Below are 19,778 nucleotides of genomic sequence, written 5' to 3' on the forward strand. Positions count from 1 at the left end.
ATTAAAAATTTGCACACCAAAATCTTGTATTTAAAAAATTATAACTTGTATATATTATACATTACGAAAACTTATGCATTTTGCAAACCAATAAAATTATTTGAAAAAAATAACTTTATTAGTTTGCAAAATGCATATTTCAAGTATTAGTGATTATCTTAGCGACGTTATAAGCAGGGCCGTCTCGAAGAGATCTCTCATAAAGGAGGAGGGGGTTTCATATGTGTTTTTTGCCAACTATAGACAAAAAAAGGTCCTCGATATTTGACTTTTTTTTTTTTTTTTTTTTTGTTTTTTGTTTTTATTTTAGGTGCCCCAAGAAGTCCTGACGGTCTTGTCACAGAGCGCCGCGGAAGTTCACGCCTCCTTCCTTACCGTGACGCGAAAATATGTCCAGAGGTCGTTTCGAACCTAGATCTCTTGCTTATAAAGCAAGCGCTCTAACCACTGCGCCACGGCCGCATCACCCAACTATACTTTAAAACTTGCCAACGCAAATGATAAATGTATAAATGTGCCAACTTAAATGCATATATAACAGCTTGAGGAGAGGGGGGGGGCACACCCTACATTTCAATTTTTTTTTTAATATTTTTATAAAATACACTCAAACTGGTCGAAACTAAAAATATAGGGAGGGGGCGTTGTTTTTGGACTTACCCAAAAAGTTTCCTGTAAATGCCACTCATATGTAACGTATTTTTACTGAGATCTTTCGTTGCAATTGCATATTGTTCATTTGAAGACGGTCTCGTTAGATTTTTTGTTTTTATTTAATTTTTTGATCTGACATCGCTAAGTTAGTTTGTTGTCGTTTGCTCTATACAGTCTTCACTAAGGTTCTTTGGTTGTTTTTCAACAATATTGTTTTTTACCTGACGTTTTTCAGCGGTAATCAGCTATTAGTAAAAATCGTATTTATTGTCTTATCTGTTATTTCTCACTATTTTCTGCCTACTGGTTTAATGTTTGTATTTTGTTTAAATATCTTGCCAATCATTTTTTAACTACTCTCAGTCTATTTTGCGTGAAAGCAATTGCCTCTACTTATCAGGTAAGATTTATATTAATAATAATAATAACAATATATATTCTGAAATAAAAGTTTTTACATTTCATGGTTATTTACTAATAGTACGATTACTAATCTATGAAAAGCACCAATTAAATAATAATAGCAATCGTATAATAATATTAAAGTAAATTTAACGATGATAATTATAATAACAACAAAATACTATTAGATATAGTAATGACAATAATAATGATTATATTAGTAATTATAATAACAACAACGATAATAATAATAATAATAACAATAATACACTCTTAAAAAATTCGCCGTAGGTTCAACGGAGAATGACCGGCAGCAAAGCTACAGCACTTTCTACGTAAAAATTAATGGTTTCTATTTCCTTTTCTATACCTTTTCAAAATATAATTGAGAATTTGAAAATTGCAATTATGAAACGTAAGGTGTAATTTAGAACATGAAAGATGTAATTAAGAAATCGTAAGATGTTATAGAAAAGATAAAAGTTGTAATTGAGAAAAGTATAAAGAGTACAAAGTTCCTTGTATTTTGAATTTTGTAGTCCTAATATACTTTATAATTCAAGGCTAGAAATAATAATACAATATGAATAACATATAAAAAGTCATGAAAAAGACATTTGAGGTTTTGGCGGTAGCTGGAAAAATCCTATTGGGTGTCAAATAAAACTTTCTTCTATTTTTGTTTGTGAAAAATTTAATTGAGATTTCAGATGAACAATAAATAAAACACAAATAATTTATTTACATAAAAATTTAAAATTTAAATTTAAACAACGTCATTAAAAATCATTGCAATATTCAGTTAAGCACCAACTTCACCGTCTTCCATATTTAAAACCGTTGCGATTTCACCTCCCATTATTGTATTTTTTTGCCGCAGTAACAATTCTTTCTAAAGACTGCATTCGTTGTTCCATAATCCCAGCACCGAATACAGGTGGAATGTGAATAACATTTTTAACATTTATTTTTATTTTAGACCAGATAGCTTCCTCTGGGTTTAACATTGGGCTGTTATGACGACTAAATCATCAGCTCTTTTTGTTTGTTTTCATTACTATTCATTGTAGTAGGCTCCTTGTGCACTTTTTTAAATGAAAATAATCTGACTTTGAGGTAATTGTCAATTGTGGTTGTGCTGACGCTAATATATTATTTATAATATATTAGCGTCAACACAACCACAAATATATACAGAAAATAGTGAGAATATTATAATATTTCTCACTATTTTCTGCCTACTGGTTTAATGTTTGTATTTTTTTTAAATATCTTTCCAATCATTTTTTAACTACTCTCAGTCTATTTTGCGTTAAAGCAATTGCCTCTACTTATTAGGTAAGATTTATAATAATAATAATAACAATATATATTCTGAAATAAAAATTTTACATTTCATGGTTATTTACTAATAGTACGATTACTTTTCGATGAAAAGCACCAATTTCATAATAATAGCAATCGTGTAATAATATTAAAGTAAATTTAACGATGATAATTATAATAACAACAAAATACTATTAGATATATTAATGAAAATAATAATGATTACATTAGTAATTATAATAACAACAACAACAACGATAATAATAATAGCAATAATACACTCTTAAAAAATTCGCCGCACTTTCTCCGTAGAAATTAATGGTTTCTATTTCTTTTTCTATCCCTTTTCAAAATATAATTGAGAATTTGAAAATTGCAATTAAGAAACGTAAGGTGTAATTTAGAACATGAAAGATGTAATTAAGAAATCGTAAGATGTAATTGAGAAGATAAAAGTTGTAATTGAGAAAAATATAAAGAGTACAAAGTTCTTTGTATTTTGAATTTTTTAGTCCTAATATACTTTATAATTTAAGGCTAGAAATAATAATACAATATGAATAACATATAAAAAGTCATGAAAAAGACATTTGAGGTTTTGGCGGTAGCTGGAAAAATCCTATTGGGTGTCAAATAAAACTTTCTTTCATTTTTGCTTGTGAAAAATTTAATTGAGATTTCAGATGAACAATAAATAAAACACAAATAATTTATTTACATAAAAATTTAAAATTTAAATTTAAACAACGTCATTAAAAATCATTGCAATATTCAGTTAAGCACCAACTTCACCGTCTTCCATATTTAAAACCGTTGCGATTTCACCTCCCATTATTGTATTTTTTTGCCGCAGTAACAATTCTTTCTAAAGACTGCATTCGTTGTTCCATAATCCCAGCACCGAATACAGGTGGAATGTGAATAACATTTTTAACATTTATTTTTATTTTAGACCAGATAGCTTCCTCTGGGTTTAACATTGGGCTGTTATGACGACTAAATCATCAGCTCTTTTTGTTTGTTTTCATTACTATTCATTGTAGTAGGCTCCTTGTGCACTTTTTTAAATGAAAATAGTCTGACTTCGAGGTAATTTTCAATTGTGGTTGTAAAAGTTTACAATGAGAAAAACGATCAGCAAAGTTAATTATCCGAATTGCCCGTTTCTGACAGCGATAAAGACGTTGTAGTTTACTTTTTTCAGTACTTCCCCAGGCAATATTTGCATAGTTTAAGTAACAATGAATAAATGAGAAATAGAGTTGTTTTAAATTTATCTTATTGAGATAATTTCGAGCTTTGTATAAAACTCCAATGTTTTTAGAGACTTTAGAGCATATATAATTAATGTGTTGATTCCAAGTAATGTTCTCATCGAGATAAACACCTAGAAATTTGGTGACGGGATCTCTTTTAATTTCAATATTGTCAATAAAGATTTGAGGCAAGTTTGAGGGTAAAGAATTTTTTTCCTCAAGCGAATGAAAAAGTGTGCATTTTGTTTTTTTGGTGTTTAGTGTTAGTTTATTAGATTTGAACCAGTGGGATAAATTTTCAAGTTCTTTATTTGCTGTAGCAAAAAGTTCGTTAATATCACTCTTAGAGACAAATAAATTAATATCATCTGCGAACATGATGCTTATCAGATTAGTTGTTAGTCTTAATATCCTACTTTTAATGGCCACCAATGTCAACTGACAGTCACTTTCAATCCATGTTATTGTTTCTTCGATTTGGTCATCGGTTATTTTTTTTGATTTAAAACCACCTCTTCCAATAAAATTTAAATTTCCGCTGCGGACCCAATTGTATGCTATCTTATATTTGACACCTAGAGTTTGCGTCAGAGTCACCCAATCGTCGTTTTGCTCAGCACATTCAATTACTCTTCTTCTACCATTCGATGAAGATAAAACATAATGTTTTCTTTCAACTTTTTCAGTTGTATGTATTTTTATGTTTACAAATTGAACAAGGTGGTTCTAGTTGTTCCAGAAGTGGTTGTAAACAAATTTGGTGAAATGAATGGTTGCACGAATTCAATTTAATAACAGACTTTCTGTTCATAGTGTATTGACAAATAATACAACGATCTTTCAATTCCATTACTGTATCACTGTATTGCTGTATTGCTAGTGCATACAAATGCTAAATTTAATATTATTTACTTATTAAAATGCATGTCCAAGAAGATCTATAATGACCTTTAAGCTTACATTGAATATCGCAATTACAAATAATGTATTCTCATTTACATATTACAATTTCTTTATTACAACTTTTGTTTTTCAAATTACATATTGCGATTTCTGATTTACATTTTGGGTTTCTCAATTACATTTGAAAATTTCTTAATTACATGTTGCGTTTCTTAATTACATATTGCGACTTCTAAACTACATGTTGCATTTCTCAATTACATCTTACTTTTCTTAATTACAACTTTCAAGTTCTCAATTACATCTTGAAAAGGTGTAGTTTTTATTTCCCGTAAAATTCAACGAAAAAAATTTGTTAAAAAAATACAGAACTTTATCCGTAAAATTCACGGTTTCCGTAATTCATTTTTTTCGTACAAATTAACGGAGAAAGTCAGGCAGCAAGGAGACAGCACTTTCTGCGTAAAATTTACGGTTTCCTTATTTCACTTTTTCCGTTCAAATTAACGGAAAAACTCCGTTAATTTAGCATATAGACAGTTACTTAATCTTACAGAGTTTACGCGAAAATCAAAAATAAATGAGCAGCCGTGCGCAGTGGTAGCGCACTTGCCTCAGAAACAAAGGATCAGTGGTTTGAACCCCACTTCTGAACAAGTTTTGCGACATCGGTTAGGAAGAAGGCGTGAACTTCTAATTAAATGCTCATCCGCGGTGCTCTGTTTTATGACCGTAAGGACTTTTTGGGACACCTAAATAAAATTAAAAAAAAAAAGAACAGAACTTATATGTTGTTATAAAAATGTAATTCGACTATTAAGAAACTATCCGTGAAATGATTAAAAATCATAACATAATACACATCAAACACAACATAAAGAAACTCAGTAGTTTTGGGCACTTTAGCTACTTACAAAAGATTTAAAGAAAATCTATTTTAATCATATAGACCATATGCAAAACGTGATTAGTCACAAAAATAAATTTTTTGAGTTAATTCCATTTCCACAATCTAAATATTGAAATCTATTATCGATCTAAATATTAGACCACTTAAAAGTTTTTTTTCCTATAAGTAGAAAAAAATATATCAATTTCTGTTGATGCATAACTATGAGCAGCTCAGTTTTTACTCATTTTCTCAAACTCAATTTACTTGAACTTAGCACGTTTTCCGGTTGAACTTCTCATATGTTGATGAGATAATTGTTATAGTAATATTAGTTATAATAAATATAAACAAATTATAATATATTATAGACGTTACTATATATATTATATAATATTTATGAAAACAAATATTATTTTATTAAGACAAATTATATTATATTTATTACATATATTATATTATAATAGTTATAATAAATATAAAAAAACGTCTTTCGATATATTGATGCTCTGTCCATTCAAACAGCCAAGTTCGTTAACAAAACTTAAGTTCGTTAACAAAACTTAAAAGTTTTGAGTTAGGTCCAACATACTGTTTTTTGCAATTTTTTTTTCGATTCTATTTCAATTTTCAGTATTCATTTTTGAGTTAGGTCCAACATACTGTTTTTTACAAGTTTTTTTTTCGATTCTATTTCAATTTTCAGTATTTTTGCGATACATCTACATAATAATCAGATTAAAAAATCATTATTTACAGATCAGATTAAAAAAACATTATTTACAGAAAAAAAAGGAAAAAAAAAAAAGGTTACATTACATTACAGGTAATATGAAAAAGGTTTTGTTTTGGTTTTTTAAAGATTTTTCACAAACAACTATGAAAGTATATCATCACAAATGACAATGATGATTGTACTTTCGTGTTTTGGCAAAAGAGGAGCATTTTTCTGGAGTAAGCCCATGGTTTCAGCTGGCAGTTTTTCCAGGGAACTAAAAAACATTTATTCGATTGTCGAGCATAGGACTGCAAGATTCAGATGTAGGTAAATTTGAAATACAAGGTTGGATTGAAACCGGAACCAAACCATGATCCTGAGGAAAACTTTCAATAGTAGTATTTCATTTTAAAAGTTATTATCAAAATTAATCAATGTAATATAAATTAATAAAATAAATAAAGATAAATAATTTTACAATAATTTAACAATTATCATCAAAATTTCTATTCTACAGATAACTTACATCAAAACTTCTGTTCTGTTTGTCAATAACAAACATCAAAACTTCTGTTTTACAGATAACTTTGTCAAACCACACAAGCAGCGGACAGCATTGCACTCGGTGTTAGAATGAGCAACTTATGTTTAATATCAGGTTTACTTGATAGAAACCCTTGTTACGTATAAAGTTTTACATAATGTAAGTTTTAATATATACATTTGATATATATATATATATATATATATATATATATATATATATATATATATATATATATATATATATATATATATATATCATATAAAGCAATTAAATAATCTAAAATAAATACACTGTCAATCATAAATTCAAAATAATGTCTAAATATAACTGTAAATAAAACTTGACTTGTTAGTAAATTATGTTTTATTTATTTACAATGCTTTGAGACCCTTTTCTTATGAACTGAATTTTTTAAAGTTTATATTGTTTAGTGTTTCTTTTTATAAACTATAAAAATGTAACATTAAATAATATGAACTTTAAAAAATTAAATATATATAAAAAAGGTTTTTACACCATAAATCCTATATACGAATATTTTATAGGATTAATATTGTATAAATATTATTAAAATAGGAAACTAATTTTCAGAAGTACTTATTTTTAATAAATATCTATAGCTACTTATAACAGCATCCTTAATCTAAATTTAAGAGAATTTTTTGTGAATGCACTTCTTTAAAAACATATAGCACTTTAGTTCCAGTTAAACCCATATATATATATATATATATATATATATATATATATATATATATATATATATATATATATTAAAAATTTCTAACTTGAAGTTATATATGAGTATAATTTCTCCTCGTGAAATAGAAAGGTGCTCTGTAATTTAGAGACTATACTACAACGTACGGTTAAAGTCCGTAATTTAAAGTTACGGAACTTCTCCTCATCATAAATACGGACAAAATCATATAAAACGATGTAATTATTTCAAAAGTCTTAAAAGTATGGGTAAAAGACCGTAATTTATTGAAAACAAATCTTCTCTGTAACATAACAACGGATAAAGTCTGATAAATATTAAGAAGTTTTTTTAAGGTTTAGTAATAACAATCAGTGACGAATTCAGAATTTTTTGGTGTCTGAGATAACTAACTTCCAGACATGGAGCAAACTCCAAACAAATGCATGTTTATAGTTATGTCAAATAATAATGCTTAGCAAATAATTGCGATGATTGGAGGCTGGGAACAAAGCCCTTTAACTTCACCCCTCCTCACCTCAAACGTGAGGGGCAACAAGTTGATAAAATATTTTTTGTACTATTTTAAACTAGACTTATATGTATCGATAAATTTTTAAGTTTCATAGTATTATCTCTCATTAAGTTGCATTTAGCATGAACCCAAGAAGAACAACAATCACATAAAATGGCTTTTTGATTATTGGCTGCTGCTTTAATGCAGAACTTGTAATGGTACTTAATTTAAAGATATAAGTTAAAAACGAAACAATAATATATAAAACTATGGTATAAATCAATAACAGATAAATATAGTATATAATGTAATAATAAGGGATATAATAATTATTATTTAGTTGTTTTAAAAAATATTCAGCGGAGACGGTTAGTTACCTCCGTTTTTACTCTTTTTGCTCTGGAGCCCTAAAGGCAAAATTTTTTGTAAATATTAAAGCGCGGTCTTAAAGAGTATGAGTTTAGGTAACATTTTTAACTTGCATTCTTTATAAAAAAAAAATTCTTGGAACCCTTTTATGCAAACTATAAAAATGATTATAATGTACTATTTAGTGCAAAATTTATAGAAATTTTTTTACTATTTATTTTGGCAACAATTTTAAGCCCAAAATTTAATATTGCTTTTAGCTGGTACCAAATATTAGTACATATAACAGCCAAAACAGTAGCCCACTTTTTATCTGTAAAAAAAAAAAAAATTTTTTTTTTTTTTGTAAAAGTAAATTTTTTCAATATTGATAAAAGTTGAAAAAAAAGAATTAATTTTATAAAAATATGTATTTTTTTCCATAGTAAATGCTATGAGCCAACTTACCCCGTGAAAATTTTGCCAAATTATCTCAAAAGCCTTTTTTTCAATAAACAGTCTATAATCCCTAAAAAACGGCAACTATTGAACAAACGTCTGATTGGAAATAGTGAACCAATTGTGACTAGAGTTTTCACAATAATTTTTTTTCATACGACTATTTTCTTTTTAAAGAAAAAAGGAAGCGATATTCCAAAAGTTTCGTTTTTGCCCAAAAAAACACATTATTCCTAATATCTCGCATGCGCGAGAAGATATTTTAACAATTTCTGAAAAAAAGCTGAAGATAAACGCAGTTCGTCAACTTACCCCTGCTGCAACTGGCCCCGGTCTCCTCTAGTATTATTTTTTTTTGTTATTTTTAATTTATTTTTGTTCCATAGTATACATTTTCGTGATTACATAATAAAGATTCGTTAAGATTGAATATACATATAAATATAAAAAATCACAAATATAAATAATAAACAAACTTCTGTAATTCGAACTGTAAGAAGATAATTATTAAATATATAACGGTTTGAAAAACAGTATAGTATCAGATAATATATGTATAACAAATAAATAATAATAAAAAGATACAGCAGCGGAAAAAAAATCAAATAAAGAAAAATTAGCTATATAAACGAAAAATAATAGTATAATACAAGAAAATTAATTAAAAAAATAATAATAAAAAAAATACAAGAAAATTAATTAAAAAAATAATAATATACAAGAAAATTAATTATAAAAAATTAAAATGACAAAAGAAATAATTATTACAAATCAAATCTTATCTTTTATAATATTCTTCCTTATTTTATTTTATGATAATTATTTTTTTTTTTTATGTGCTTACTTTTTTCTTTCATTCTTTAATTTTTTTTTTCTTTTATTGTTTAACGTAAGAGTTCTTTTTTTTTAGTTCGAAATTCTGATTATTTTTTTGTTAATTTTTTTTTCCTTTGATTTATTTGATTGTTATAAATTAATTTAAGAACTTTTCTACTACACAACTTGATAGTTTACATAACGTATCAACATAAAATGATTGATGACATCTTGCATGAGAGTATATTATATATTATTTTAAAACATCAAAAAATTCAGTTTTTCTCAATACTAATACTTTTATTAATTGAGAAATTTTCGCTGAGTTAAAGCTACCAGCATCATCAGCAGGCGTGGGTTTAGCTTTTTAAAGAAGTTAGTCAAGAAATGTTAGAGCTTCTAGGTGGAGGGGCAAAGCGGGGGGGGGAGGGGGAGGAGGGAGCCCTCTTCAAGCGAGGGGGTAACTTAAATTTGCCCCATCGTTTGTCGAGGGGACAAAGTTAAAGGGTTCAAAAAATTTTAAATGAAACCACTTGTTTACAAACTCTTTAACGAACGCTAAAATGGACACGGACCATTGGACCAGCTCAATCTGCCAAGCTTTAGACTCTCTCCCATCGTCGTAAAGTTGTCGTAAAAAAATCTCTTTTTCTTTTCTACAAATATTTTCATGATCACAACTCAAAGGAGCTACTATCTCTAGTTCCATCAACTAAAATTCATTCTCGCTATTTAGCAAAGTCTTAAGCATAATTATTTCAGACACCCTTTTTATGAATTTAAAAAAGAAGCATAGGGTTACACTAATTTAGATCGATTAGAGGAAAAAAATTCAACACACTAATTAAAAACACTACCATAATATTTCAAATTTAATACACAGTATAATTAATCTATGACAAAATAGTCACAAACAATGTTTATACTTTTAGCTACTTTCTTAGCTCAGTTTTTAATTGATCGTTAATACCTTAAACGTTAATACCGGTACCTTGAAACAAATTTATAATTTTACTTTAAATAGTCTCACAAGTTTAACCTGTTATATTTTGGTAATTTATAGAATTTATTTTGTCGAAATAAATTTTTTGTACAAATTAAACCATTCGCCTAAAAAAAAAGCGAATTAAAAAAATTGTTACGAAACAAAAACTAAAAGTGTGTCATGGTGCCCCACTCTCCCTAAATTGTTTCCGAAACAATGCTAAAAATAATTAAAATCTAAATAGACACACAACATTATTACCATTTATATAACAAAATTTATTATTATTAACATGAAAGATACAATATATTAATAACATAGCAATACACATAGTAGTAACATAATATAGTAATAACATGAATATTAATCGTAAACATCGGTAAACAATGTAAACAAACTTGCGATGCGGCCGGTGAACAGTTGTCACTTACCTTAACTGTATTGAAGTTATTTTTTTCCTAAACTGCTGACTAATGATCAATAAAGTAAACTTCAAGTCATGAAAGTTTACAAAATTAAAACCATATTTTAACAGTTATACAAGGTAAACTAAAATAATGACGCTGAGTAGAACGTTCAAAAAGGTAGAACTAAAAAAATAGAAAAAAGATATTTAATAAAATAAATATTTAAATTTGTATAAAACATAATGCTCTTAATAAAAATATAAAAAATACAGTACATCAAAATGTAAAATCATATTTATTTTTTAAATATAAAAACTGACAAAATCCTTTTTACCCATTGAAGGTGTTAAGGTTACTAAAGAGAAAAAAAATAGTATATTTAAATATTGAAATATTATTTTATATTAACAAATCTAATTAAAATGTTTTTACTATCATAATTTTAATTTGTTTTACATCATGTGTTTTATAAAATATAAATAAGAAAAAATTCATTTTAAACTAAAAAAATATATAAAAAAAGTAATACTAACATTTCACTTTTTTTTTTCAATCAAATTCAATTAAACTGATATGTTGGAAGAACAACTTGTAATATTTATACTTATTCTTAGTCTTATATTTATTACATAATCAACCCCCTGTTCATTGCTTGTTTAAAATTGAGGAAGGACAAACCTCTGGAATTTTAACAACACACTGTTCAGAAAAAAGATAACTGTATTGTATTTCGAAAAAAAAGGATTTTGTTTCTAATATGGCCCACACACTAAGTATTACGTAAACTAATTATATATAGAGTAATTTTAATTAAAAATTTAAAACAACTTAAAAAGCATTAAACATAAAATATTAAAAGTTAACTTACAAATTAACAAATAAAAAAAACTAGTTAAAGAAAATGAATAATAAAAAAAAAAAAATGGTTAACAGTTTTTATCTGTAAAATTTAATCTACGATTTTTAAGTGCAAATAACTCTATAACTTTTTCAACATTAGGTTCTATCTCTTGGTGAATATGCAATAAAGCAAGACTGTTCATTCTCTCAGATGACATAGTACTTAGTGTGTAATTTTTTTTTTTAATCGTCTCATAGCTAAAACGATCTTTCACACGCAGAAGAGGTTACAAGCAAAGTTCCTAGAATGCGAAGACAAACTCTTAAATTTGCATATTGATTGTTAAAAAGACTTTTTAAATTACTTGAAATATTATTTGGTAAGCAAATTTTTTCTTGAACCCAATAACTTTCCCACAAATAAAGTTCTGCGCTTAACGAAATTGCACATGGCAAATCTGTTGAATAAAAATTTACAAAAGATTGAAACTTAATTTTCCAGTCAATCTTCTTAGAAACATAAGACATTATTTTATCTGGAATAATAACCAAACCATCATAAGCAACCAAAGCATTATTACTAAATCTTTTATTAGCTTCGAATAGGAGGTGATTGATAAGTGGTATGGTTAATGATTACTTGAAATAATCTGAAGTTGAACAAGAAGGAACATTATTTCTATATATTTGACAAGTTGATACTCTTGATTTAACTTCTGCAACATCAACTTTAGAAGCAAGACAAAGAATTGTATCATACCACTTTATGTGATAATCATCAATTAGATTTCAATTAGTGTAATCAATTTGTGTAAACATACAACTTTTTAAAGCTGAAATAGCACTTAAACCATCACAAATGTCAAAAGTTTTACCTTGCAACATTTGTGTAACAAGAATAGTGTAGTCAAGAACTGTTCGAGTAATCACTAAAGATGCAATAAAATCAAAAGTTGTAATGAGTTTTAAAAAACAAGAAGCTTGTGAGGAAGTTTCTTTATTGCACTTTTTTTCTAAGTTCATGCTCATTCCTTCAAGATAAAAAACAATAGGTACAAACAAACTTTCAAAATCAGTTCAAAATCAATCATCCAACCCAGTTATGCATTCAACCCATCTTGTGTGACAAACATCAATTAATTTTTTCTTTGTTGCAGAAGGACAATGTTTGGTGATTTTTGTTTGGATGACTCAGAAAAATTCAAAAAATAAGACAATTGTTTTACTTGCTCCATCATATTTCTGACTTCTTGAAGTTTGCACGAATTTGCTACACTAAGATTAAGACGATGATTAAAACAGTGAGTATAAACTGCCTTGTCATTGTGATCTTTAATTCTCTTTGCAAGACCTTTAATATGACCAGCAACAGATCCTGCACTATCATACCCCTGACCTCGACAATTGGAAATGTCAAGAGAATAATCTTTAAGACATGATAAAATAGTTTTGCAAAGAGCTTCTCCTGATAAACCATATTCGCAATGTAAAAAACCCATAAATTCTTTCCAAAATCAAAAGAACTATCTAAAAATCTAATAATTTAAGACATATTCCTGATTGGAGCAATCAGATGCTTCATCAGCAATTATCAAAAAAAATTGATTTTCCTTTATATCGGAAATTAAAATGATCTGGATATATTTACCACAACAATTTATTAATTCATTTTGTGATGAATTAGAAATATAAGATGCATTCTTTGCACAGCTGTTAAGATGATGCTCAAGAACTTTATCCCCACCTTTGATCCTGTAGTTTAAAAGTTCAGCAAAATTTCCTATTCCATTTACTAAAGAGTATTTTCCAACAGTAGGATGATGTTAGAAATTGTCACGATGACCTCTAAAAGCTATATTGAGACGAACAAAGAAAATGATTGAGTCAACAATTGAACGCAATTTGTCCCGATTTAAAGCAACCTCCTTTTCATATTCTTTATTTATCAAAATATCAATATTTTGAATACTTCCATTCATTGATTTGAAACTGTTGAAAATATGGTCCAGGTGTTATAATGAAGACTTTGTACAGCTAAGTGATGTTCATTAATTTTTAATTTTTTCCCATAATAATGTCTTTTAAAAGCACTCACAGCATTTGGCCAGTGCTTTACAGAGAAAACAAGTTTTTACATCTGCTAGATTTCGAAAAGTATTTAAACCCAAATAAAACACAACTCAAACATATGCTCCATCTTCAGATGGTGAATAGCTAAGCCAAGAAAATTGCTTTAACCAGATAAGTTGGAAAGATCGTCTATTTGTTTTTGGAAAACAATAACGCTCATCAGGCACAAAAACATTTCTAATCAAGTTTTTTAATTGCAAATCATTTATAGTAGATGCCTTAGAACGAAAGCATGCAATATCATATTCACTAGAGAATTCACTTCACAACTTATTTGTATTAGACTCTAGTTTTGAAATTTTAGCAGATAAAAACTTTTATTTTTTATTTTTACAATCATTTTCATTTAAAGGTAGCAAAGTATAGGAAGAACACGATTTTGAATCTATAAAGGAATCAAAGACATTATTTCCGTGAGAGGATGTTATAAATTTGTTGTTATTAAGTTCATATAAAAAAGATTTATCAGCAATGGTAGAAATAGGTGGTTCTTGATTGGTGTTGTGTTTATCTATAAACATAGTAATTGTTAACTGTTTAGCACAATTACTACCTTTTTTACATAAAAATTTACGCTTCAAGCATTTCTCACCTGGAACAAAAAGTAAAGGTACATAATAATTGTGTTTATATGGAAGTGGGGGATTTGATCTTTTAAAACAAAACGATAAATTCAGAATATCTGATGCTGCAGATAAAATACGAGGTTTAATTTTAAGATTAAACATAAGTTTATATTTGAAGAGAGAACCAATTGTTCTGTAGTAACACTGAACTTGTTTAAAATACACAGTTGAAAAAGCAAGATTGCAAAGAAAACTCAAGAAAACCAGACCATACGAATTCTTGACATATATGTAATGCTTCTTCCTTAACAAGATCTTTTAGTTTTCTTGAGTCTACAGAATATGAGGACACAGACACTGCTAACAAATTATCTATTGATGAAAACTCATTTGGATACTTTAAGCACAAGCCGACAAACGATGGACGATTACTGTAAAATGAGGGATTAAAATATAAATCAATTGCTGTCAGAATTCTTAAATCCATTACCAAACTATTATCACCACTCAGACAAATAGAAAACGAACTAAATAGACAATTACCAGTAGATTCAGATCTGTAAAAAAATGAATAAAGCTTTTTAATACACAGTAGAAAAAATCCAACAGCAAGCTTAATGTAAAAAAAAACTTTATTCAAGTATTTATATGTTTGATAAAAAAAAAGAAAATCAATTAGATTAAAGCAAAAGATAAATTAAAAAAATGCTCATGCTAACTTTCTTAAAGCAATTTCAATTCAAATTTATTATTATTATTATTGTTATTAATATTATTATTATTATCACGGAGGTGGTATTATTCTGAAAATGGTTGTATTATTACACTTTGCGATAAAAATGGTTGTATTATGCATCGTTTGGTTGTTTTTTGGTTGTATCATGGTTGTATCGCGCAATTGGTTGAATTATTTACCATTAAGGTTGAATTATTCGGAAAGTCTGAAAGTAGTTGTATTATTCCGCTAACGACTTTAGAATTAATTTTTTATTAGACAAACTAAAAAGATTTGATATTTATTATAAAAAACCCTTTAGAAAACCTTTGATTTTGTGAAGAAATGAACAACTTATTAGGAAAAAAAGCAGACAAAAGTTTAACCTTCGCTAATTCATTTTATTTGATAAAAAACAACTATACAAATAAAATTGAACAAAAAATGAAAAACTAAAATAAAATAAAACATAAAATGATAAAAGAAACATTCAACGTTATCTAAAAAGGTAATTTTTGTTATCTGAGAGTTCAAATAAAATTTTGATGGAAAGTTTTTGTAAATTTATAAAGAAGTATTGAATTTTTAAAAAAATGATCTGTTCAGATTATGGTTTAAAAATAAAAGATTTACAGCAAAGGTTAGATTCTACCCATTATTTATAGCTAAACACCATTTTTGTAGAGTATAATGTACGCATTTATTGCTATAACGTTTTTATTCAAAAAACAACATACACGAACATTCAAGAATAAAAACGTGGAAAATATATTTTAGTAATTTGCGTTAATTTTTTTGCGGCACTTAGATAACAAGAAACTCACAATATTCAGGCGTTATGTTATGTTACCACGCTTTTATTATAACTTTTTTAGAATCTGCTAGTGAGGTTGGGTTCATTTTAGAAACTTCTGCTTTCAAGTTTACCCCACAGTTTTCGATGGCTAAGTCTGAGTTGAGGGAATTGCCCAACCTCAAATTTATAAAATAGTAATAAATAATAAAGAAATAAATTAGTTTTTTGCTTAGCCTGCTGCCTTTCAATTTGATCATAGTTTATGATTATAAAACTTGTTGATTTCCGTATTCCGTATTATTACCTTGGATTAGTTTATGATTCAAAAGGTAAATATCAGATTTTGAGGTTTACCTAATGTGATCATATCTACCAAAGTACTGAAAGGAAGTAGCTTTGCTCATTTGCCTAAAAAAAGAAATAACATAACTAGAACCTTTATTTTTAAGGTTAAGGATACTACTGTATATATATATATAATAAATATAAAAAGTTAAACAAAAATTTATTTTTATTAAAAATAATACCTTTAAGTAAACTAAATTTTTTTCATTTTTATTTTTAAACTAGAAACCTTAGTTTAACCGATCTCACAAAAAGCTACGCCTGTGTTGATTTCATAAAAACTTACCTTTTAGATGACTCGTTGGAAACTTACTTCTTAGATTATTTCATAAAAAAATGAGACTGAGATGGTTCCACAAAAACTTCCATAAAAAAATAGAAAAATAAGAAAAATTGAACCTAAATTAAACTCTAAAATTATTTAATCTCTTATCTCCATTGTAAATACATAATCTTGAATATTTTAAGCAATATTCTTTAGGCAGCTGAACAACTTTTTAGAATCGTTAGTCCGTTTTTTAAGTTTATAAATTTGATTATTTGCGATACAATTTGCTCTTTTTTGGCGGATGTTCAAAACTAAAAATTTCCAGAAATGCTCATCATTTGATTGAAAAATTCAGCTTCAGCCCATGACTCTTTGTTTAGACATGCTTTTACTTCTTCTGCAGTAAATGTTCTTGTTTTGTATACGTTTTCATAATCATTTCTAGTTATGAGATTTTTGCACAATTGTGTTAAAATTAAAAACCAAGATCTTCTGTGCTTTCTACCCTTAACCAAATCATCCTTATGTGTTACATCGAACTTTTGAAGGATCTAAATAGCGTTTTATAAAACAAGAAAACGTTTATGAATCTTAACAGGTAAAAAAATTTATCTAAAAATTTATAAAACAATTTAATATAGATGAAATTATACAGTTTCTATCTTGGCATCTAAACTAAAATTTGTAGATTTAGGATTTGAAGATGTTAAATATGTAGAAGGAAGTAACACATCTGGCGGCAAGTGTTCAAAATTCTCTTTTTCTTCCTAAAAGCATTAAAGCACAAATAATTAGTTAGCATTAAAACACATTCAATTTTATCTAATTTTATCATTGATACCCAAGTCCTAATCTATTAAAGATTTTTCTGAATTATTTTTTACATTTTTACCTAAACTAAGCCATAGGGAGGCTACTTTACATTTTTTTCCCCTACCCTCTACTTAAGCCATAACTCAAATCTTGACAAGGTCGCTTTATAAAATGATAAACTATGGGTGTTATTTAATCACTACTTGTTCAGTAAAGTTTGATTCCGTATCAAAAGCCTTCACCTTCAGAACAAAAAAAAATATTTAAAAAAATTTTTTAGCTTACTTCTTCTTCTTCTTCTTCTAAAATGTCTATATCAAATCTCGATTTTCTGTTTCTCTTTGGATATATTTTTGTTTTGCAACGAACTAATGACTTTCTGTCTCCCTAAATTTTATTCTTGTTTTAAATCGATTATAAATTAACTATTAAAAATATATTTAAAAAGTGCAAAATAGTTCTAATAAAAAATAAAACAAAATAAAAAAATATGTAAATGTAATACACAATGTTTGAAATATTTCATAAAAAAAATCACTGACTAGAATAGTTGGTTCAGAATCAGACAAAGTAATGTAGTCTTCATTCCTATCTATACTCTAAAGTAAAGCAAAATATTTAGCCCTTTATTTACTAAAAATATTTATGCGTGCTTCAGTAGACATGTTGAAAATAAAAATATGGGTTTAAAAATAATGACTCTATCAACATTTTTTACAATCTAGATACTCGATGACATGACTTTTAAGTCCCATTAGTAAATATCATAAATTAACAATCTCACAATAGTCTGTGAGATATGTTGATACAAACTTTCAGTTGGACTAATAAGTCCTGTTGGTAAACAAAGAGACTCATTTGGTAAAGTCAGTAATTATCAAAGTTCTTGTGAAAAATTGGAAAAAATCAGATAATTAAAAATAAGTGAATTAAGCAAAATAATAAAAGTAATTACCTTTAAAGGATTACTTGAACCATTAATACTTGATTCATCCTTGTTACTTGATACACTTGACATATCAGTATCTGAATCTGAATGCTCATCTAAAGACTTTGGGTTAAATAAAAATAAATTAAAAAAAATTAATTTAAACTTTTGATTATTAAACTAAAACTTATTTTATGTTAGTATTACCAGATCATTTGAATTTTCCGCTTGTTTATTATTGGCATAAAATGAAGAAGTATTGTTTTCAGTTTCTTTTAAGATATTCATTATTTCTGACATTTCTTTTGAATCAACATTTTCTTTCAAATTCAACCACTCAACTATGTGTTCCTTTGAAGGTATATTTTTCTCACCAGCATATATAGAATTGGTTAGATCTTCAATTTCATTTTTTTCCAGAACTTTTTTAAAATCACCTACCTCAAATGTATTTCCAACCATCATAGCAAGTTTTAAAGCTTCTCTATGATTTGAGAAAAGATTGTAGTGAATTTGTGTAGTGTCTTCTTTATTCTTCATAAAGTGTTTTGCAAAATATCCACTATCAATTCCTTCACTTTTGCAGCCAAAAGTAGCACATGAACAGCGAATTCTTGTAGGACAAACTCGTGGGTACTCTGTAGCACCAAACACCAGAGCTTGCCTAAATGTTGAGGTCAAAGCACTTCCTATTGCACCATGCGTCATTTTTTCTGCATCAAATGAAATAAATAAAAAAGACGCTTCTGATGGATTTAATATAGGCAAAAGTTCTTGTATATAGAACTCTAGATGCTTAAATATATCTAAAGGCAAAGCAATAACTTTTTCTCCATAAATTGTAGATGTTTTGTATGTAGAATTTACAAAAACTTTATAGCCTGGGTATTCAGGATTTGTAGTTGCATCAAAAACATCTTGTGTTCGTAGTTCTATAATATTTGATGCACGTAAGCCATTCATAATACAAATATTTGCAATCAAATAATCACGAACTTGTTGTGAAAATCTTTTTGTAAGTTTAAGCTTGTTATCATTACAATTTATTTTCTTATTTAAGGATTTTATTATTCTTTGAACATGAACTGATCGCCCATACTTTATCATATGTGAGGGAGTCATAAGTCTTTTGAGTTTGATTTTTCTTATGTCAGTTTTTCTTTGTGCTATTGGCTTTGTTAGATCTGAATTCCACTCCTCCATATATTCTCTCAAGTTATTTATATCTTCTCGTTTGAGTCCTATAAACACATGCCTTCTAAGAGAAAATTTCAAAAATAACCTGAGAGCAACAAACTTAACTCTTAGACTAGATGCTTCGTTTCCACCATTATTAACTTGAGCAACACTAGGATTATGGTAAATGTCTTCAACTAGTAAAACATTACTGAAAGCTGATTTTGGATAAATATTCATTTGCCCATCTATAACAAACCAAATGGATTCAACA

General features: G+C 27.3%; 2 protein-coding genes across 5 annotated transcripts in view; one reads left to right on the forward strand and one right to left on the reverse strand.

Moving 5' to 3' along the window:
* The first annotated feature begins 857 nt into the window (after positions 1-857).
* Positions 858-19,778, forward strand: part of LOC136082000 (uncharacterized) — a 34,537-nt gene continuing 15,616 nt past the window's right edge. For 2 of the 4 annotated variants that reach the window (XR_010639326.1, XM_065800532.1), the window contains exons 1-2: positions 871-1,054; positions 6,730-6,851. Coding sequence is in view for 1 of the 4 variants with exons in the window: in XM_065800532.1 (XP_065656604.1) it covers positions 6,850-6,851 (2 nt within the window). In the remaining 3 variants the exon portion in view is untranslated. Of the gene's footprint in view, positions 1,055-2,274; positions 2,395-6,729; positions 6,852-19,778 lie in introns of those variants that run through there. The other 2 variants (XM_065800530.1, XM_065800531.1) reach the window with 2 other exon arrangements.
* Positions 16,726-19,744, reverse strand: LOC136081998 (uncharacterized). The gene is made up of 6 exons (XM_065800528.1): positions 18,536-19,744; positions 18,356-18,451; positions 17,943-17,999; positions 17,686-17,787; positions 17,241-17,354; positions 16,726-17,138 (listed from the first exon to the last, which is right to left on the reverse strand). Exons 1-6 carry the CDS (start codon positions 19,742-19,744, stop codon positions 16,899-16,901), a joined length of 1,818 nt encoding a protein of 605 aa, XP_065656600.1. The 3' UTR covers positions 16,726-16,898.

Source organism: Hydra vulgaris, chromosome 06 (assembly GCF_038396675.1).
Source record: "Hydra vulgaris chromosome 06, alternate assembly HydraT2T_AEP".
Lineage (NCBI taxonomy): Eukaryota > Metazoa > Cnidaria > Hydrozoa > Anthoathecata > Hydridae > Hydra > Hydra vulgaris.